This window comes from Sebastes fasciatus, chromosome 15, assembly GCF_043250625.1.
Source record: "Sebastes fasciatus isolate fSebFas1 chromosome 15, fSebFas1.pri, whole genome shotgun sequence".
In the NCBI taxonomy this organism is placed as follows: domain Eukaryota; kingdom Metazoa; phylum Chordata; class Actinopteri; order Perciformes; family Sebastidae; genus Sebastes; species Sebastes fasciatus.
Window position 1 is genome coordinate 20467483 of NC_133809.1, and position 22485 is coordinate 20489967.

The window sequence follows — 22485 nt, forward strand, 5'->3', positions numbered from 1 at the left end:
GGGCGTCGTTCCCCTTTAAGCTCAGTGTTTTGTTTTTACAGCCGACAACTTCTGTTGCCATAAAAAAACAATGCTGCTTCAATTTAAAAATGAACCACTAAACACCTTTATTCGTTTACTCACTCAGTCCTTTCTGGTGGAAATTATGAGGAGTGGAAATATTTACAAACGACTCATTGAACCAGTATCTTTAACAGGTTACACCGATTTATTGAACAAAACATTTAAGTTATCTGAGATAACAAAAAGTGATGTTTAGTAAATGTCTGATGTAATTTACAATTGCCTCCCTCATTGGCAAAAGTAAAAAATGCAAAAACAAATCGTAAATGTATCTTATTCCTTCATTGTTTTCAGATGAGTGCAGCCAGTCCTAGCACTGTTCCTGCAATGCCTGCTCCAGCGCTGGCCGCAGCTGCATTGACAGTTGCTGTCAGACAGAAAGGTTAAACAGGTTTTATATCAGGATATGGAGCTACAGAGAAGCTGAGACAGCCCTGTCTCAAGCTAAGGAATAATGATTATTATTTTAGCCTTCACAGTAGTATCATTATATTCTACCTAAACAGTGCATTGTAAACCCAAAGCTACAAATCTCTTAGTATGACAAAGTGAAATTACAATTAAGATACAACAGTTAAAACTACAAGATTAAAGTTAATTTTAAAAATCAAGTAATGGTGTTTACTTGCTATCGGAATTGACACCAGACTTATTGCTACCGCTGCTCCTCCAGCACCTCCAAAGCTAGTAGCAATGGAGCCTATTGCTATTCCAAGTGAGGTGAAACCTATGGCTCCCAGAACAAAAGGAGCCCCGATCACCCCAGCTCCTGCACATGGACATGAACACAGCAGAGGAAACTTTGTTGTTAATGATAGTGTGCTAATTTGTCAGGCCACTTTAAAATAATTTAGCATGTAAATGGCTTTTCTACATCAATGTCTATAAAAAATAAATGGGAAAAATAAACATAGGTGATCAATAAAGGCTGTACAAAGTCTTACCTGCGCCTCCTGCCAAAGCGACAACCGTCACTGAAACAGAAGATGAAAACTGAAATCAACATTTACAGTTTATCTGCCTTAATCAAAAACATTTACTATGGTTACTATATTTTTTTTATTATAAGAAAATCATATACTGTAAGTAAAAGTATCATTCAAAGAAATGTATATCTAGGTATTGTCAAAGGAACAGTGATACTCACAGAGCCCCATGTCTGGCTGAGTCTTGACTGTTGCTGTAGTGTGTATCGATGAGTCTTGACTGTTGCTGTAGTGTGTATCGATGAGTCTTGACTGTTGCTGTAGTGTGTACTGATGAGTCTTGAACTGGGCTGGGTTTTATATACTGAGGGTTAGTTAGGTATCATTTCTTGAGAAATGAAACCATTCAAATCTGAACAGAAGAAGGCGTCAAAGATTATATTTAACCCAAATACCACGGCTATATTTGGAACACCAGAAGAAAAACAAAAGACAGACAAGCTAAACCAGTTTAGTTGTGACTGCTCCTTCAGATCTGCATTCAGGACAAACTTTCATCTTTAAGTCACAGAGGACATGAATGTTTTGGCCCTGGAGGTCGTGTTGGCTCTTATCAAGATCAAAGTAATAAGTAAAGTACAATATTAAGTATTTATGCTCAAGAGATCATAATAGTGTTATTCCAGCGTTAAATAATAACATTGAATCATATTTCAGAAGAAAATGTCCTCAGGGTGGAAAATACATTAGAAAAGGATCACTGTTGCCTTCAAACGGACCTCCTCTGATCATGTACAATTAAAAGAACACCAGGTACTTACTGCTGATGCAGATCACGCTGTAGATGAGTTTGTTTATCAGGATAAAATGTCTTCACCATTTATATTCATGTATACCAACAATTTATTGCTATAAAAAGGGGGAATTTAATGAAATCTGCTCTGTGATGGTGATGGGTTCACCTGAGATGGATTTTGGTACAGGGACTATTACTGAGTCTTAAACACACTGTGGGTCTGTACACTGGCAGAGTGAGGAGTGGAATATGTTGGTGAACACTGGTGCATATTGAGCTGGGCTGATCTTGTCCAAGCCAGCAGCCTTCCTCTTTTTCAGTCTCTCTCACCTCATCCTCCTGGATGTGGAGTGGAGGAGGTGGGGGACATGTTAGGGATGAGAGTAGTAAACAGGGCATTGTCTGTCAGGGAGGTCAGTGTCAGTCTATGGGAGATGAGGGCTTCTTGCAATTCTTTATTATTTGGAGCTTATTCCAGATGGTCTGGTGTCATTAGATGCAGTTTGTTGTTCCAGGTTAGTTAGGTTGCTTTCCTGATTGCAGACTTCAGTGTATATTTTGCTCTTATGTGTCATTCTATGTCTCCAGTGATGAAAGCAAAGTTATATTTCTTGTGTGTGAGTTATGTCTTTTGTGAACCAGGGTTTGAACCAGGGCTGTTCACACATGCACTAAATATTATCACAGTAATTGGAATCAGCCTCACAGGGTTTTACGCTGGCTCAGGGCTTAACAGTTTTTTTGTTTTATCTCGGAGGAATTTAATTTGACTTTCTTTATGTAAAAGAACATAAAGAGATTAACCAACATTTCTGTAAATGCAGCAGTGTTTTGACTTTTTGTTTTTTAGGGAAATGTCAGCAGAACTATTGATTTAAAGCCATGACATTTGGCAAAGATATTGCAGTGGCTTTGTTAAACCCTTAACCTTTCCTCTAGTGCATCATCAGGTCATTTAATTTGTCCAATACATTGGTTTATGACCAAACACCTGCAAAACTAATGACATTTCCATTAGCCTCAGCTGTTTGTATTTAGTGCTATATAGCTAATTCTAGCATGCTATCATGCTAAACTGAAATGGTGAATATGGTAAATATTATACCTGCTTAACATCAGCATGTTCCGCCAAAGCAGTTTCATGTACATCGCTGTGGTGTTAATGCACAGGCTGAGCGGAGTTATTAAAAAAAATTCCCGAAGCCGGATCATGATCATTGTTCATTGTGCCACACCCCACCCCTCCAAAAAATGTCCTTCAAATCCATTGCAAACTTTTGGAGTAATCCTCCAAACGGACAAACCAACAAACCAACAAACAAACCAACGCCGGGGAAAACATAACCTCCTTGCTAGGCCTTCGGCCTTGACGGAGGTAACAATTAGAAATGCTTTTCTGACACTATAATAAGTCACATGCCACACCCATGTGAATGTGTGTATGTGTGTAATCAGAAATGGAATGAAAATGACTCTCCAACATCACGTTGTGTTGACTCCCCTATAAAGACATGTGAGCCTGTTACCTTAAAGCACGACTAACCTCCACAGTCTTAAACTGGGCTGGGTTTTATATACTGAGGGTTAGTTAGGTATCATTTCTTCATACCACGACATACTATACTATGACTTTTTTTTATTCTTTTTTCAACATACTTTACTATTACTATTTTTTACACTTTTTTTCAACATACTATACTATGACTTTTTTAAAAATCTTTTTTGACATACTATACTATGACATTTTTTTCGACATACTATAAATTACTTAAAAAAAAAAAAAGTTCTACATACTATACAATAACTTTTTTTTCTACATAATATATTATGAAATTTTTTTTCTACATACTATAAATGACTTTTAAAAAAAGAAATTCAACATACTATACTATGACGTTTTTTTAGTCTTTTTTCAACATACTTTACTATGACTGTTTTTTGACATATTATAATATATTTTTTTCGACATACGAGACTATGAAATTTCTTTTTTGACATACTATACTATGACTTTTTTAATTATTTTTTCGACATACTATGACATGACTTTTTTTTTCTTTTTTCGACATACTATATTTCGTTATTATGGAACTTTTTCTCAATGATGCCAAAAACATTATACCTACTACCACTTTAAGATCACATTTGTATGAACATTTCATGAATGAGGCCCAATGTGAGTGATGTATGCAAAACTTCAAAGCAAAATTTTGTTTTCAAAAACTGGATTAACTAGAACCACAAGCTGATAATCTCCCTATACTATGAAATTCCCCTCAGTTTTAGCCTATGAGCTGCGTACCATCTTAAAAGGGGAACACCATCTAAATTAAGAATCCCAGTATGTTATTTCCATGGCCTAGGAAAGTTCATCAATGTTTGTGAACATGAGCTACTCTCTCTCAAAGCCAGAAACCAGAGAATTAAGTCTCAAACTTGTGATGTCATAGGGTATAAAGTCTGGAGCTGCTCCATAGACAATGAGTTGGAGAGTGATTTCGTGGATCCACCAAATGTTTGTTTTCTTTTTTAAACCAAAATTATCTTTATTCTATTGTAGTGATCTCAGTTGTGAAACAGAAAATGTACCCATATATTCATAACATCCCCCTGGGTGCTCTGTGTCATCTATAACATCTCTCCCAATTCATTGTCTATAGAGCAGTTCCACACTTTATACTTGATGAAATCAGAATTTTGATTTTAGCAGTGTAGTTTTTGGATTTGGGAGAGGGTTGTTCATGTTCACTGATATTTGGACTGTCCTAGACAATAGAAATAACATGTATGAATTTTGAAAATGGGCGTCGTTCCCCTTTAAGCTCAGTGTTTTGTTTTTACAGCCGACAACTTATGTTGCCATAAAACAAAAACAATGCCGCTTTAATTTAAAAATGAACCACTAAACACCTTTATTCGTTTACTCACTCAGTCCTTTCTGGTGGAAATTATGAGGAGTGGAAATATTTACAAACGACAGACTCAACCAGTATCTTTAACAGGTTACACCGATTTATTGAACAAAACATTTAAGTTGTCTGAGATAACAAAAAGTGCTGTTTAGTAAATGTCTGATGTAATTTACAATTGCTTCCTTCATTGGCAAAAGTAAAAAATGAAAAAAAAATCGTAAATGTATCTTCATGATTTTCAGATGATGATTGCAGCCACTGTTCCTCCAACGCCTGCTCCAGCGACGGCCACAGCTGCATTGGCAGCTGCTGTCAGACCAGCTGCACCTACAGAAAGATTACACGGGTTTTATATCAGGATATGGAACTACAGAGAAGCTGAGAAAACCTTGTCCTCAAGATAAAAGAGTAAGTAAAACAGTAACATTATTTTAGCCTTCACAGTAGTGTCATTATATTCTACCTAAACAGTGCATTGTAAACCCAAAGCTACAAATCTCTATTATGACAATGTGAAATTACCATTAAGATACAACAGTTACAACTACAAGATTAAAGTTAATTTAAAAAATCAAGTAATGGTGTTTACCTAATGTTCTAGCAATGATTGTGTCACCATTAAAGGTCACATATTATGCTCATTTCCAGGTTCATAGATGTATTTTAATGTTGCACTAGAACATGTTTACATGCTGCAATGTTCAAAAAACCCTTTATTCTTCTCATACTGCAGCCTGAGTCTGCCTGCCTCAGAGCCTAATTCAGCCTCTGTCTGAAAACCCCTGATTCACAGCCTGTCTCCTCCCACTCTGCTCTGATTGGTCAGCGTTTTCTGTCAATCAAACGTCCTCAACACAGCGTCACCCTCCCCCTCCCTCCCGGAGAAGCTCTCGAGAGAGAGAGACGAGTGGAGAGATAGCAGCTAGAATAAAGTTTATAAACCACTTTAAAGTTTATAAACCAGAAACTTCACCCAGCGCACGTTACCGGAGGAATCTGATCAGAAATCGGCGACACATGATGAACATCTGCGGTCCAGATTCCAGGTTTTCCTGACGGTTTCTCTCAGGTAAATAATGCTGTTTATAGCTCTGTTAGTTAACTCAGTGTTTACCTCATGCATCAACTCTGTAAACCGTAAACACACACTCTGTTTTACGTCTGTCTTTACAGATCCATCTGTGAGAAATGACCGACAGAATCATCCCAGAGGAGAGCAGATAGCTGAAAGCAGATGGGAGATACAGAGCTAACCCGTTAGCATGTAGCTACATGCTAACGGGTTAGCTACATGCTACCGCTATGACACGGTGTGTAAACACAGCGACCATCAGGGTGGAAAATAGAAGATGTGAAACAGTAGTCAGTTCATTATTTCTGCTAAAAGATAAATGTATGGAAGATCAGAGTAATGGTATATTATTTACAGTAGTAGCTGTCTCTGTGTTACCATGACTACAGACCACCGGAGCTTAGCTTACCATAGTTTACCAGAGCTGAAGACTTTCTCCTGTACCATGTTAACATAACTAACTAACAGGTGAGATGATTACAAATGCTGTGAATAATTAATATTGTCATCTGTCAACTCAAATAAAGTTTGACTGTGAAACAGAAATGTGTTGTGTTGCTTACAAGTCACTATTTACTACCTGTACTCTGCTACATGCATGACATCAAATATATATAATATATAAATATCATCTGTTTAAACAGTGTAATTACATAAAGCCTTTGTGAAAGAACATGTTATATTTAGATGATGGGAGTACATGAAGCCTGTTCTGCTGGTTCTTGCAGACTTTGCTCAAGTTAGGTTGAGGAGGAGAGACAGTGACGCGCTGTGGGGCGGGGTCAGCTACTGAAGGTTCTCTCTGGTTCGACCAGGAAACCCTTACATGGCTTGCATTTCTGCCTAATGACGTCAGAAGACTAGGAAAAAAGCGAATTTTTATTTCTGCACCCATTTCCGGACAAACGGAGGAGGAGAAAAAGAGAGAGGATGGTCTTTTATGATACTATGGTGGCCTGTAGACACACTGGGGACAGATATTGATGTTTAAAAGACATGGAAAAGTGCATTTTGCATAATATGTGACCTTTAAGATACAACAGTTAAAACCACTATGACATATTTAGTCATGGTGTTTACCTGCTGCCTGCAGAGCTGCCACCACACCTCCAGCCGCCACTCCTCCTCCGTTAGCAACTGCAGCAGCCGCCATCATCTTAGCACCAAGGGAGCCTGCTACTATTCCAGCTGAGGTGAAACCTATGGCCCCCAGAACTAAAGGAGCACCGATCACAGCTCCTGCACATGGACATGAACACAGCAGAGGAAACTTTGTTATTAATGATAGTGTGCTAATTTGTCAGGCCACTTTAAAATCATTTAGCATGTAAATGGCTTTTCTACATCAATGTCTATAAAAAATAAATGGGAAAAATAAACACAGGTGATCCATAAAGGCTGTACAAAGTCTTACCTGCGCCTCCTGCCAAGGCCCATATCACTGAAACAGAAGATGAAAACTAAAAATCAACATTTACAGTTTATCTGCCTTAATCAAAAACATTTTCTATGGTTACTATATTTTTTGTTTTATAATAAAATCATATACTGTAAGTAAAAGTATCAGCACTTTCAAAGAAATGTATAGCTAAGTATTGTCAAAGGAACAGTGATACTCACACAGCCCCATGTCTGCTGTAGTGTGTACCGATGAGTCTTGAACTGGGCTGGGTTTTATATACTGAGGGTTAGTTAGGTATCATTTCTTGAGAAATGAAACCGTACAGAACAAATGAGGACGTCAAAGATTCCATTTAATAATCCATTGATCATTAAATACCATGGCTATATTTGGAACACAAGAAGAAAAACAAAAGACAGACACGCTAAACCAACTCCTCAGGCACGCCCTGCGTCTTGCTCGTGCCAGGGTCAAAATGTGCACGCACACAGGTTTCGAAATACAGTCAACAGAAAGTTAAACAACACATTAAACAAACAGTCTGACTGATTTCTTCATAACCACAACTTAAGTCAATAAAGACTAAATGTGGATGTTTCGCTCACCAGTTGTTGTCCCTGCTCAGCCTGCTGTAGTGTAACATTAGTCCAGTGTTTTATTCAACGATACTGAACAGAATAATCCAAACAGGTAGAAAAAGTAAGATGTGAGAGGAGCACAGGATGCTTTTGACTCTCTTGGTCCTAATTGTGCTTTAATGCACCAGGTTTGTAGGCCTACTTTCTCTCATTTTTTTCTATTAAGCTAGATTTTAAAAAAACAACAACAAACAAACACGCAAACGGAGCGGATCAAAACGAGGCTTCTTACTGAAATATTGCAGTGACGGCTCATAGTTTCAATATTTGTCTCTTTGCGCTGTGTGTTCGTGTTTTATTTTAACTATTAGTGAGGTGGCTGTTATATTTTTTGACAGGTAGCTCGTAATAAAGTTTCACTAGTGAACGCTTCGCATATAACTGCGAGCGTCAGTGCTTCTGCTGAAAGTATCAGTAATCAAGTTAATATTTTCATTTACATCCAGGACAACTGACCCGGTTCACTCGGCTCATTTTATCTAAACTAATCAGCTCAGCGTTGGCGTTAGGGGCGGGCCATGGGGGTCCAGGCCCATCCAAAAAGGTCACTGTGCCCCCTCAGCTGAATTCTCTCCTGACAAAAAACTAAACTGAAATAACAGCTAAGCTATAAGTAAAATGAAGTCATTCAGTTTGGTGATGGAAGGACTTAACACTGCAATGCAAAATAAAGCACAAGACAGTGATAGTTTCGAATTTAGGAAACAACTAGGACATGTACTTGGGCTTAAGCCAGTTAGGACCCTCCAATAGAAAACAATGTAATCAATTGATTATATTGTTTTCTATTGGAGGGTCCTAACTGGCTGCGAGCAACATGGTGCTGCACAGCGCAGCGTGACGTTTTGTCTGAACTTCTATCGTATACACGGTTCCTATTTTTTCCTGTCACTCATATTGAGAGGAACGGCTGATTAGTTTAGATAAAATTAGCCGAGAAAACCGGGTCAGTTGTCCTGGATGTAAATAGAATATTAACTTGATTACTGACACTTAAAGCAGAAGCATTGACGCCTGCAGTTATATGTAATAAAGTTCACTAGTGAAACTTTATTACGAGCTACCTGTCAAAAAATATAACAGCCACCTCACTAATGGTTCAAATAAAACTGAAACACACAGCGCAGAGACAAATATGGAAACTATGAGCCGTCACTACAATATTTCAGTAAGAAGCCTCGTTTTGATCCGCTCCGTTTGCATGTTTTTTTTTATTTTTTTTTTTAATCTAGCTCAATAGAAAAAAATGAGAGAAAGTCGACCTACAAATCTGGTGCATTAAAGCACAATTAGGACCAAGAGAGTAAAGAGCATCCTGTGCTCCTCTCACATCTTACTTGTTCTACCTGTTTGGATTATTCTGTTCAGTATTGTGGAATAAAACACTGGACTAATGTTACACTACAGCAGGCTGAGCAGGGACAACAACTGGTGAGTGAAACATCCACATTTAGTCTTTATTGACTTAAATTGTGGTTATGAAGAAATCAGTCAGACTGTTAGATTAATGTGTTGTTTAACTTTCTGTTTACTGGATCTCGGCACCGGTGTGTGTGCACATTTTGACCCTGGCACGAGCAAGACGCAGGGCGTGCCTGAGGAGTTATCTGTAACTTCCAGTACTTCCTCATTTCACTATAAATACCATTTAAGGTGGCAGCTGGCTGGAGAAGATCACTAGATAACCTACTTGCTCTTGGCTATATCGTATGTTATTTCCAGTAAATATCACAAATAAAACGTGTGTTTTCTGATAAAAAAAAAAAAGTACGAACGTAGGAAGATAACAAGTACTACTAACCCATCTTTGAGGTGGTTACGTCTTCAGCTCCAGTCTGATCTGGAGCTCACAGCTGATATGTTCCTGGTTTGTTTACATGATGTAACAGAAGTGCAGATTTAACGGATTCAGTGGACAGAGAGCGTCAGATGCGCGATGCAGCGCGATAGTCGGACGCTCGCATCCAGTTAGGACACGGTGTTAGTTTATAACCTGTTTTTCTGGACATTTAGCATGTGTATGCGTGCGTGCGCGCCTGTGCACATAAGTGGCAGTATGTATACGCCTCTCTGTCAGTTTATTTCTTTCATGAAACATGATAATGTTAAAGATACACTTAATAAAGGCTATATGAGGTGAAAAAAATCCCCCCACCCTGTCAAAGCTGATTGCCCGTCCGCCCCTAACACTCTGGCGCCGACCCTGGTGATCAATAAAGGCTGTACAAAGTCTTACCTACGCCTTCTCCTAAAGCGACAAAGGTCACTGAAACAGAAGATGAAAACTGAAATCAACATTTACAGTTTTTCTGCCTTAATAAAAACATTTACTATGGTTACTATATATTTTGTTTTATTAGAAAAGCATATACTGTAAGTAAAAATATCATCACTTTCAAAGAAATGTATAGGTAAGTATTGTCAAAGGAACAGTGATACTCACAGAGCCCCATGTCTGGATGTAGTGTGTACTGATGAGTCTCCACCATCACGTTGTGTTGACTCCTCTATAAAGACATGTGAGCCTGTTACCTTAAAGCACCACTAATTACCACAGTCTTAAACTGGGCTGGGTTTTATATACTGAGGATTAGTTAGGTATCATTTCTTCATAAATGAATCTGTTCGAATCTGAACAGAAGAGGGTGTCACAGATTCCATTTAACCCAAATACCCAAAGTAATTAAAATTTCTTAGATGGTAAGTCATGACAATGTTGGGAACACGAGGAAAAACAAAAGACAGAAACATTTAGTTCTGACTGCTCCTTCAGATCTGCATTCAAGACAAACTTTCATCTTTAAGTCACAGAAGACATGAATGTTTTGGCCCTGGAGGTCGTGGTGGCTCTTATCAAGATCAAAGTAATAAGTAAAGATACAATATTAAGTATTTATACTCAAGAGATCATAATAGTGTTATTCCAGCAGGCAGGACCTGCATCTACTTTGAGGATACAACGTCTTCATCGTTTATATTCATGAACATCAACAGTTTGTGAAAGAAAAGGGAGAATTTAATGAAATATGCAACTTAAGTCAAAGCATTTCCTCATTTTTCCTCAGATGACACACTAAACCAGTATCTTTCACAGGTTACACAGATTTATTGCACAAAAAGTTTCAGTTGTCTGAAATCACAGAAGTGCTGTTTAGTAAATGAACTGATGTAATTTGCAATTTCCTCCTTAATTTGGCAGAAGTAAGAATATTGTAAATGCATCTTGTTCTGTCATGATTTTCAGCGGATGAAGCTAGTCAGCCATCCCACTGTTGCTCCGGTGCCTGCCACAACTCCAGTGGCAATTCCTGACAGACCAGCTGCACCTACAGCAAAATACACAGGTTTTATATCAGAGTATGGAGCTACAGAGAAGCTGAGAAAGTCTTGTTCTCAAGCTAAAGGAGTAAATGAAACAGTGGCACTATTGTCATCACAGTGTAGTAGTATCATTCAACTGTAGCCTACCTGAACACTTTATTTTGTTGAATACTGCACTAATTATCCACATAAACTTATTAATCTATATTATGACAATGCTACATTACTGTTGTTTCAGTTCCAGGTTTGCCATAGTTAGTTAGTTCTTTTACTGACACAAAAAGATATAATATACACAATAAACCCATTAGTAGAAATAAAGAAATATTAAAAGGTAATACAATTACCCTCCCAAAATCAGTCAGTCAGAAGACCCTTGCTGGTGCTCCAATAACGCAAGGCAAGCATGTAACATAACTATAATTTTTTTATCAGTGTCCACAAAGAGTGAGCTCAATTCAGTGGATTCATGTCCACGTCGCTCAGGTGGTGTACGACTCCACCTCCCCATTTCTACTCGCAGTCTGTGAGATGACAACCGCAACCATTTAAGGTTATTCTCAAATGGTCTTCAATATATGATGCATAACTGGTGTAAAGTGGATGAACAGATATATCTGGGTTGATGGCTCGATAGGTTTTTGGTATCTTGTTCCCTCTTTAGATTGTAACTCCTCAATCGTCTCCCTACTGTCACTCTCAATATGATTTTGTTTCTCTATACACTTGTGGGATTTTGTTTTTGCACTTTGAAAAGACATTAAAACTGCACATTATTCCCCTTTTAATATTGTTCTAGCAATGATCGTGTCATCATTAAGATACAACAGTTAAAACCACTATGACATATCTAGTCATGGTGTTTACCTGCTGCCTGCAGAGCTGCCACCACACCTCCAGCCGCCACTCCTCCTCCGTTAGCAACTGCAGCAGCCGCCATCATCTTAGCACCAAGGGAGCCTGCTGCTATTCCAGCTGCGGTGAAACCTGCTGCTCCCAGAGCAGCTGGGGCCAGGACCACAGCACCTACTGCACATGGACAACAACATAGTTATTTATAATGAATGTGCTATTTGTTTGGCCACTTTGAGATGGGTCATGTATGATATAAGATTAGCATGTAAATGGATTGTCTACATTAATGTCAGTGAGGAAAGTAAACACAGGTGATCAATAAAGGCTGTACAAAGTCTTACCTGCACCTCCTACAACGCAGGCAACCGTCACTGAAACAGAAGATGGAAACTGAAATCAACATTTACAGTTTATCCGCCTTAAAGGGACTGTTTGTAACTTTTTACACGTATAAATCTACCGGGTCGGTTTCCCAACGCAGCGCTCCACTCTTACGTGAACGCGCGCACACTCCACACTGCAGAAGAGTTAGTTTCGCTCTGAGAATATCTAGTGAACGTACAGTGGACGTTTGTGCAGAAATAACTGCTGCAGCTCCTCCAGACCAACAGAGGTTTCCTGTGTCTTGTGAAGTTACAGAGCTCCGCAGCGAGAAACGTCATCGCCTCCGACCGGGTGCCGGTGTCTCCCTCCGGCCACGGTCGGGAGGCTGAAGCAGGAAAAGCGAACACTAGGATCAGCATTGATTCATGGAGAGACCTTCGTCTGGTCAGCTAACATTACTGCCAAGCAGGTGAAATATAGAGTGATATTGTGGTTTTAGCTGACGTGTGTCGCCTCACTGTTTTGAGTGATGCTCGTTCATGTCTATTTAGAGCGAGCAAGTGCGAGCCCGACGCAGATTTTCGCTGACTTAACGGCCACAGGTGTCGCTGTTAACAAGCATTTCTGAAAGTTACAAACAGTCCCTTTAATCAAAAACATTTGCTATGATTACTATATTTTTTTTATAAGAAAAGCATATACTGTAAGTAAAAGTATCAGCACTTTCAAAGAAATGTATAACTAAGTATTGTCAAAGGCAAAGTGACACTCACCCGGCTCCATGTCTGGCTGTAGTGTGTACTGATGAGTCTTGACTGTTGCTGTAGTGTGTACTGATGAGTCTTGGCTGTTGCTGTAGTGTGTACTGATGAGTCTTGGCTGTTGCTGTAGTGTGTACTGATGAGTCTTGGCTGTTGCTGTAGTGTGTACTGATGAGTCTTGAACTGGGCTGGGTTTTATATACTGAGGGTTAGTTAGGTATCACTTCTTGAGAAAATGAAACTGTTCAAATCTGAACAGAAGAGGGCGACAAAGATTCCATTTAACCCAAATACCATGGCTATATTTGGAACACAAGAAGAAAAACAAAAGACAGACACGCTAAACCAGTTTATTTGTGACTGCTCCTTCAGACCTGCATTCAGGACAAACTTTCATCTTTAAAGGTCTCATATTATGCTCATTTTCAGGTTCATAGATGTATTTTAATGTTGCACTAGAACATGTTTACATGCTGCAATGTTCAAAAAACCCTTTATTCTTCTCATACTGTCAGCCTGAATATACCAGCTCAGAGGCTCTGTTTGACAGAGGCCGATTCAGAGCCTGTCTCCTCCCACTCTGCTCTGATTGGTCAGCGTTTCTGTCAATCAAACGTCCTCAACAACAACGGAGAGGGAGAGAGCGACCTGTAGCTCTGCAGGTAAAGGGAAGCAGCTAGGAAAAGTTTATAAAACCACTTTAAAGTTTATAAATCAGAAACTTCACCCAGCGCAAGTTCCCGGAGGAATCTGATCAGAAATCGGCGACAAATGATGAACATCTGCGGTCCAGACTCCAGGTTTTCCTGACGGTTTTACTCAGGTAAATAATGCTATTTATAGCTCTGTTAGTTAGCTCAGTGTTTACCTTATGCATCAACTCTGTAAACCGTAAACATACACTCTGTTTTACGTCTGTCTTTACAGGTCCATCCATTTACAGGCATATTAATTACTGTAGAAGCTGTCTCTGTGTTACCATGACTACAGACCACCGGAGCTTAGCTTATCATAGTTTACCAGAGCTGAAGACTTCCTCCTGTACCATGTCAACATAACTGATGATTACGAATGCTGTGAATAATTAATATTGTCATCTGTCAACTCAAATAAAGTTTGACTGTGAAACAGAAATGTGTTGTGTTGCTTACAAGTCACTATTTACTACCTGTACTCTTCTACATGCATGACATCAAATATATATAATATATAAATATCATCTGTTTAAACAGTGTAATTACATAAAGCCTTTGTGAAAGAACATGTTATATTTAGATGATGGGAGTACATGAAGACTGTTCTGCTGGTTCTTGGAGACTAACAGTAGGGACTACTTTGGTCAAGTTCGGTTGTGGATTACACGGAGTGACGCGCTGTGGGGCGGGGTCACCTAGCTGCGCTTTCTCTGGTTCAACCAACCCATGGCTTGCAATTCTCTAATGACGTCAGAAGAGAAAGGAAAAGCTGCGAAGTGATTTTCGACACTCATTTCCGGACAAACGGAGCAGGAGAAAAAGAGAGAGGACGGTCTTTTATGACACTATGGTGAGCTGTAGGGGACAGATATTGATGTTTAAAAGACATGGAAAAGTGCATTTGGCATAAGAGGTGACCTTCAATATTTGTTCAGCGCTCCGTAGTTTGATCGTGTGATTGCAGTTCGAGAGTGATTGACAGCTTCTTCCATTGAATGAACAGCCAATGGGAACGCTCTTTGTCTGAAATTACCTGTGATTGGCGAAAGTCTCTAGATTTTTTAAAGCCTGAAAACAGAACCAAAAGGAGGTGCAGAAGTCTAGTTTTCTCTCTGAACACTTGAATTAAAATATGTTTAAAGGTTATTATGGAACTTTTTCTCAATGATGCCAAAAACATTCTACCTACTACCACTTTAAGATCAAATTTGTATGAACATTTCATGAATGTGGTCCAATGTGAGTGATGTATGCAAAGCTTCATAGCAAAATTTTGTTTTCAAAAACTGGATTAACTAGAACCATGAGCTGATAATCTCCCTATACTATGAAATTCCCCTCAGCTTTAGTCTATGAGCTGTTTGGCATCTTAAAAGGGGAACACCACCTAAATTAATATTTCCAGTATGTTATTTCCATGGCCCAAGAAAGTTCATCAATGTTTGTGAACATGACCTCCTCTCTCTCAAAGCCAGAAACCAGAGAATTAAGTCTCAAACTTGTGATGTCATAGGGTATAAAGTCTGGAGTTGCTCCATAGACAATGAATTGGAGAATGATTTCGTGGATCCACCAAATGTTTGTTTTCTTTTTTAAACCAAAATGATCTTTATTCTATTGTAGTGATCTCAGTTGTGAAACAGAAAATGTACCCATATATTCAGAACATCCCCCTGGGTGCTCTGTGTCATCTATAACATCTCTCCCAATTCATTGTCTATGGAGCAGTGCCACACTTTATACTTGATGAAATCAGAATTTTGATTTTAGCACTGTAGTTTTTGGATTTGGGAGAGAGTTGTTCATGTTCACTGATATTTGGACTGTCTTAGACCATAGAAATAACATGTATGAAGTTTGAAAATGGGCGTCATTCCCCTTTAAGCTCAGTGTTTTGTTTTTACAGCCGACAACTTATGTTGCCATAAAAAAAACAATGCTGCTTCAATTTAAAAATGAACCACTAAACACCTTTATTTGTTTACTCACTCAGTGCTTTCTGGTGGAAATTATGAGGAGTGGAAATATTTACAAACGACTCATTGAACCAGTATCTTCAACAGGTTACACCGTTTTATTGAACAAAACATTTAAATTGTCTGAGATGATTGCAGCCACTCTTACTGCAACGCCTGCTCCAACGCCGGCCGCAACTGCATTGGCAGCTGCTGTCAGACCACCTGCACATACAGCAAGATTACACAGGTTTTATATCAGGAAATGGAGCTACAGAGAAGCTGAGAAAACCTGAGAAACCCTCAAGCTAAAAGAGTAAGTAAAACAGTAACATTATTTTAGCCTTCACAGTAGTGTCATTATATTCTACCTAAACAGTGCATTGTAAACCCAAAGCAACACATCTCTATTATGGCAATGTAAAATTACCATTAAGATACAACAGTTAAAACTACAAGATTAAAGTTAATTTTAAAAAATCAAGTAATGGTGTTTACCTGCTGCTATTCCAGCTGAGGTGATACCTATGGCCCCCAGAACAAAAGGAGCCCCGACCACCGCAGCTACTGCACATGGACATGAACACAGCAGAGGAAACTTTGTTGTTAATGACAGTGTGCTAATTTGTCAGGCCACTTTAAAATCATTTTAGCATGTAAATGGCTTTTCTACATCAATGTCTATAAAAAATAAATGGGAAAAATAAACACAAGTGATCCATAAAGGCTGTACAAAGTCTTACCTGCACCTCCTCCTAAAGCGACAAAGGTCACTGAAACAGAAGATGAAAACTGAAATCAACATTTACAGTTTATCTGCCTTAATCAAAAACATTGACTATGGTTACTATATTTTTTGTTGTATAAGGAAAGCATATACTGTAAGTAAAAGTATCAGCACTTTCAAAGAAATGTATAGCTAAGTATTGTCAAAGGAACAGTGATACTCACACAGCCCCATGTCTGGATGTAGTGTGTACCGAACTGGGCTGGGTTTTATATACTGAGGGTTAGTTAGGTATCATTTCTTGAGAAATGAAACCGTTCAAATCTGAACAGAAGAGGGCGACAAAGATTCCATTTAACCCAAATACCATGGCTATATTTGGAACACCAGAAGAAAAACAAAAGACAGACAAGCTAAACCAGTTTATTTGTGACTGCTCCTTCAGACCTGCATTCAGGACAAACTTTCATCTTTAAAGGTCTCATATTATGCTCATTTTCAGGTTCATAGATGTATTTTAATGTTTCATTAGAACATGTTTACATGCTGCAATGTTCAAAAACCCCTTTATTCTTCTCATACTGTCAGCCTGAATATACCAGCTCAGAGGCTCTGTTTGACAGAGGCCGATTCAGAGCCTGTCTCCTCCCACTCTGCTCTGATTGGTCAGCGTTTCTGTCAATCAAACGTCCTCAACAACAACGGAGAGGGAGAGAGCGACCTGTAGCTCTGCAGGTAAAGGGAAGCAGCTAGGAAAAGTTTATAAAACCACTTTAAAGTTTATAAATCAGAAACTTCACCCAGCGCATAACTGCAGGTGGGATGATTACAAATGCTGTGAATAATTAATATTGTCATCTGTCAACTCAAATAAAGTTTGACTGTGAAACAGAAATGTGTTGTGTTGCTTACAGTCACTACTACCTGTACTCTTCTACATGCATGACATCAAATATATATAATATATAAATATCAGCTGTTTAAACAGTGTAATTACATAAAGCCTTTGTGAAAGAACATGTTATATTTAGATGATGGGAGTACATGAAGACTGTTCTGCTGGTTCTTGGAGACTAACAGTAGGGGCTACTTTGGTCAAGTTCGGTTGTGGATTACACGGAGTGACGCGCTGTGGGGCGGGGTCACCTAGCTGCGCTTTCTCTGGTTCAACCAACCCATGGCTTGCAATTCTCTAATGACGTCAGAAGAGAAAGGAAAAGCTGCGAAGTGATTTTCGACACTCATTTCCGGACAAACGGAGCAGGAGAAAAAGAGAGAGGACGGTCTTTTATGACACTATGGTGAGCTGTAGGGGACAGATATTGATGTTTAAAAGACATGGAAAAGTGCATTTGGCATAAGAGGTGACCTTCAATATTTGTTCAGCGCTCCGTAGTTTGATCGTGTGATTGCAGTTCGAGAGTGATTGACAGCTTCTTCCATTGAATGAACAGCCAATGGGAACGCTCTTTGTCTGAAATTACCTGTGATTGGCGAAAGTCTCTAGATTTTTTAAAGCCTGAAAACAGAACCAAAAGGAGGTGCAGAAGTCTAGTTTTCTCTCTGAACACTTGAATTAAAATATGTTTAAAGGTTATTATGGAACTTTTTCTCAATGATGCCAAAAACATTCTACCTACTGCCACTTTAAGATCACATTTGTATGAACATTTCATGAATGTGGTCCAATGTGAGTGATGTATGCAAAGCTTCATAGCAAAATTTTGTTTTCAAAAACTGGATTAACTAGAACCACGGCTGATAATCTCCCTATACTATGAAATTCCCCTCAGCTTTAGCCTATGAGCTGCGTACCATCTTAAAAGGGGAACACCATCTAAATTAAGAATCCCAGTATGTTATTTCCATGGCCTAGGAAAGTTCATCAATGTTTGTGAACATGAGCTACTCTCTCTCAAAGCCAGAAACCAGAGAATTAAGTGTCATACTTGTGATGTCATACGGTATAAAGTCTGGAGCTGCTCCATAGACAATGAATTGGAGAGTGATTTCGTGGATCCACCGAATGTTTGTTTTCTTTTTTTAAACCAAAATTATCTTTATTCTATTGTAGTGATCTCAGTTGTGAAACAGAAAATGTACCCATATATTCATAACATCCCCCTGGGTGCTCTGTGTCATCTATAACATCTCTCCCAATTCATTGTCTATGGAGCAGTTCCACACTTTATACTTGATGAAATCAGAATTTTGATTTTAGCAGTGTAGTTTTTGGATTTGGGAGAGAGTTGTTCATGTTCACTGATATTTGGACTGTCTTAGACCACAGAAATAACATGTATGAATTTTGAAAATGGGCGTCGTTCCCCTTTAAGCTCAGTGTTTTGTTTTTACAGCCGACATCTTATGTTGCCATAAAAAAACAATGCTGCTTCAATTTAAAAATGAACCACTAAACACCTTTATTCGTTTACCCACTCAGTCCTTTCTGGTGGAAATTATGAGGAGTGGAAATATTTACAAACGACAGACTCAACCAGTATCTTTAACAGGTTACACCGATTTATTGAACAAAACATTTAAGTTGTCTGAGATAACAAAAAGTGATGTTTAGTAAATGTCTGATGTAATTTACAATTGCTTCTTTCATTGGCAAAAGTAAAAAATGAAAAAGAAAATCGTAAATGTATCTTCATGATTTTCAGATGAGGATTGCAGCCACTGCTCCTCCAACGCCTGCTCCAGCGCCGGCCACAGCTGCATTGGCAGCTGCTGTCAGACCACTTGCACCTACAGCAAGATTACACAGGTTTTATATCAGGATATGGAGCTACAGAGAAGCTGAGAAAACCTTGTCCTCAAGATAAAAGAGTAAGTAAAACAGTAACATTATTTTAGCCTTCACAGTAGTGTCATTATATTCTACCTAAACAGTGCATTGTAAACCCAAAGCTACAAATCTCTATTATGACCGTGTGAAATTACCATTAAGATACAACAGTTACAACTACAAGATTAAAGTTAATTTTAAAAATCAAGTAATGGTGTTTACCTAATGCCTGCAAAACTGCCACTGTACTTCCTGCTGCCACTGCTCCTCCGTTAGCAACTGCAGCAGTCGACATCATGCCAGCAGCATAGGAGCCTACTGCTATTCCAGCTGAGGTGAAACCTATGGCTCCCAGAACAAAAGGAGCCCCGACCACAGCTCCTGCACATGGACATGAACACAGCAGAGGAAATTTGTTGTTAATGATAGTGTGCTAATTTGTCGGGCCACTTTAAAATAATTTAGCATGTAAATGTCTTTTCTACATCAATGTCTATAAAAAATAAATGGGAAAAATAAACACAGGTGATCAATAAAGGCTGTACAAAGTCTTACCTGCGCCTCCTACCAAAGCCCACGTCACTGAAACAGAAGATGAAAATCATATACTGTAAGTAAAAGTATCAGTACTTTCAAAGAAATGTATAGCTAAGTATTGTCAAAGGAACAGTGATACTCACAGAGCCCCATGTCTGGATGTAGTGTGTACCGATGAGTCTTGAACTGGGCTGGGTTTTATATACTGAGGGTTAGTTAGGTATCATTTCTTGAGAAATGAAACCGTACAGAACAAATGAGGACGTCAAAGATTCCATTTAATAATCCATTGATCATTAAATACCATGGCTATATTTGGAACACAAGAAGAAAAAGAAAAGACAGTCACGCTAAACCAACTCCTCAGGCACGCCCTGCGTCTTGCTCGTGCCAGGGTCAAAATGTGCACGCACACAGGTTTCGAAATACAGTCAACAGAAAGTTAAACAACACATTAAACAAACAGTCTGACTGATTTCTTCATAACCACAACTTAAGTCAATAAAGACTAAATGTGGATGTTTCGCTCACCAGTTGTTGTCCCTGCTCAGCCTGCTGTAGTGTAACATTAGTCCAGTGTTTTATTCAACGATACTGAACAGAATAATCCAAACAGGTAGAAAAAGTAAGATGTGAGAGGAGCACAGGATGCTTTTGACTCTCTTGGTCCTAATTGTGCTTTAATGCACCAGGTTTGTAGGCCTACTTTCTCTAATTTTTTTCTATTGAGCTAGATTTTAAAAAAACAACAACAAACAAACACGCAAACGGAGCGGATCAAAACGAGGCTTCTTACTGAAATATTGCAGTGACGGCTCATAGTTTCAATATTTGTCTCTTTGCGCTGTGTGTTCGTGTTTTATTTTAACTATTAGTGAGGTGGCTGTTATATTTTTTGACAGGTAGCTCGTAATAAAGTTTCACTAGTGAACGCTTCGCATATAACTGTCAGTGCTTCTGCTGAAAGTATCAGTAATCAAGTTAATATTTTCATTTACATCCAGGACAACTGACCCGGTTCACTCGGCTCATTTTATCTAAACTAATCAGCTCAGCGTTGGCGTTAGGGGCGGGCCATGGGGGTCCAGGCCCATCCAAAAAGGTCACTGTGCCCCCTCAGCTGAATTCTCTCCTGACAAAAAACTAAACTGAAATAACAGCTAAGCTATAAGTAAAATGAAGTCATTCAGTTTGGTAATGGAAGGACTTAACACTGCAATGCAAAATAAAGCACAAGACAGTGATAGTTTCGAATTTAGGAAACAACTAGGACATGTACTTGGGCTTAAGCCAGTTAGGACCCTCCAATAGAAAACAATGTAATCAATTGATTATATTGTTTTCTATTGGAGGGTCCTAACTGGCTGCGAGCAACATGGTGCTGCACAGCGCAGCGTGACGTTTTGTCTGAACTTCTATCGTATACACGGTTCCTATTTTTTCCTGTCATTCATATTGAGAGGAACGGCTGATTAGTTTAGATAAAATTAGCCGAGAAAACCGGGTCAGTTGTCCTGGATGTAAATAGAATATTAACTTGATTACTGACACTTTCAGCAGAAGCATTGATGCCTGCAGTTATATGTAATAAAGTTCACTAGTGAAACTTTATTACGAGCTACCTGTCAAAAAATATAACAGCCACCTCACTAATGGTTCAAATAAAACTGAAACACACAGCGCAGAGACAAATATGGAAACTCTGGGAAATATGAGCCGTCACTACAATATTTCAGTAAGAAGCCTCGTTTTGATCCGCTCCGTTTGCATGTTTTTTTTTAGTTTTTTTTTTAATCTAGCTCAATAGAAAAAAATTAGAGAAAGTCGACCTACAAACCTGGTGCATTAAAGCACAATTAGGACCAAGAGAGTAAAGAGCATCCTGTGCTCCTCTCACATCTTACTTTTTCTACCTGCTTGGATTATTCTGTTCAGTATTGTGGAATAAAACAACAGACTAATGTTACATTACAGCAGGCTGAGCAGGGACAACAACTAGTGAGTGAAACATCCACATTTAGTCTTTATTGACTTAAGTTGTGGTTATGAAGAAATCAGTCAGACTGTTAGATTAATGTGTTGTTTAACTTTCTGTTTACTGGATCTCGGCACCGGTGTGTGTGCACATTTTGACCCTGGCACGAGCAAGACGCAGGGCGTGCCTGAGGAGTTATCTGTAACTTCCAGTACTTCCTCATTTCACTATAAAAACCATTTAAGGTGGCAGCTGGCTGGAGAAGATCACTAGATAACCTACTTGCTCTTGGCTATATCGTATGTTATTTCCAGTAAATATCACAAATAAAACGTGTGTTTTCTGATAAAAAAAAAAAGTACGAACGTAGGAAGATAACAAGTACTACTAACCCATCTTTGAGGTGGTTACGTCTCCAGCTCCAGTCTGATCTGGAGCTCACAGCTGATATGTTCCTGGTTTGTTTACATGATGTAACAGAAGTGCAGATTTTAAGGATTCAGTGGACAGAGAGCGTCAGATGCGCAAAGCAGCGCGATAGTCGGACGCTCGCATCCAGTTAGGACACGGTGTTAGTTTATAACCTGTTTTTCTGGACATTTAGCATGTGTATGCGTGCGTGCGCGCCTGTGCACATAAGTGGCAGTATGTATACGCCTCTCCTTCAGTTTATTTCTTTCATGAAACATGATAATGTTAAAGATACACTTAATACAGGCTATATGAGGTGAAAAA

General features: G+C 38.9%; 1 protein-coding gene and 1 long non-coding RNA gene across 4 annotated transcripts in view; both read right to left on the reverse strand.

Moving 5' to 3' along the window:
* LOC141783433 (interferon alpha-inducible protein 27-like protein 2A) overlaps positions 1-20401 on the reverse strand; it is a 38384-nt gene extending 17983 nt beyond the window's left edge. Inside the window, exons 1-2 of one of the 3 annotated variants that reach the window (XM_074660736.1) lie at positions 19919-20166; positions 1008-1037 (exon numbers count right to left, since the gene is read on the reverse strand). In XM_074660736.1, coding sequence (XP_074516837.1) covers positions 1008-1037; positions 19919-19928 — 40 coding nt within the window. In that variant the 5' untranslated portion in view covers positions 19929-20166. Of the gene's footprint in view, positions 1-1007; positions 1038-1210; positions 1224-19918 lie in introns of those variants that run through there. The other 2 variants (XM_074660737.1, XM_074660738.1) reach the window with 2 other exon arrangements.
* On the reverse strand, positions 18953-19809 carry LOC141783435 (uncharacterized). The gene is made up of 2 exons (XR_012597270.1): positions 19461-19809; positions 18953-19198 (listed from the first exon to the last, which is right to left on the reverse strand). It is a non-coding gene; the product is annotated as an uncharacterized LOC141783435 (long non-coding RNA).
* Positions 20402-22485: the final 2084 nt, after the last annotated feature.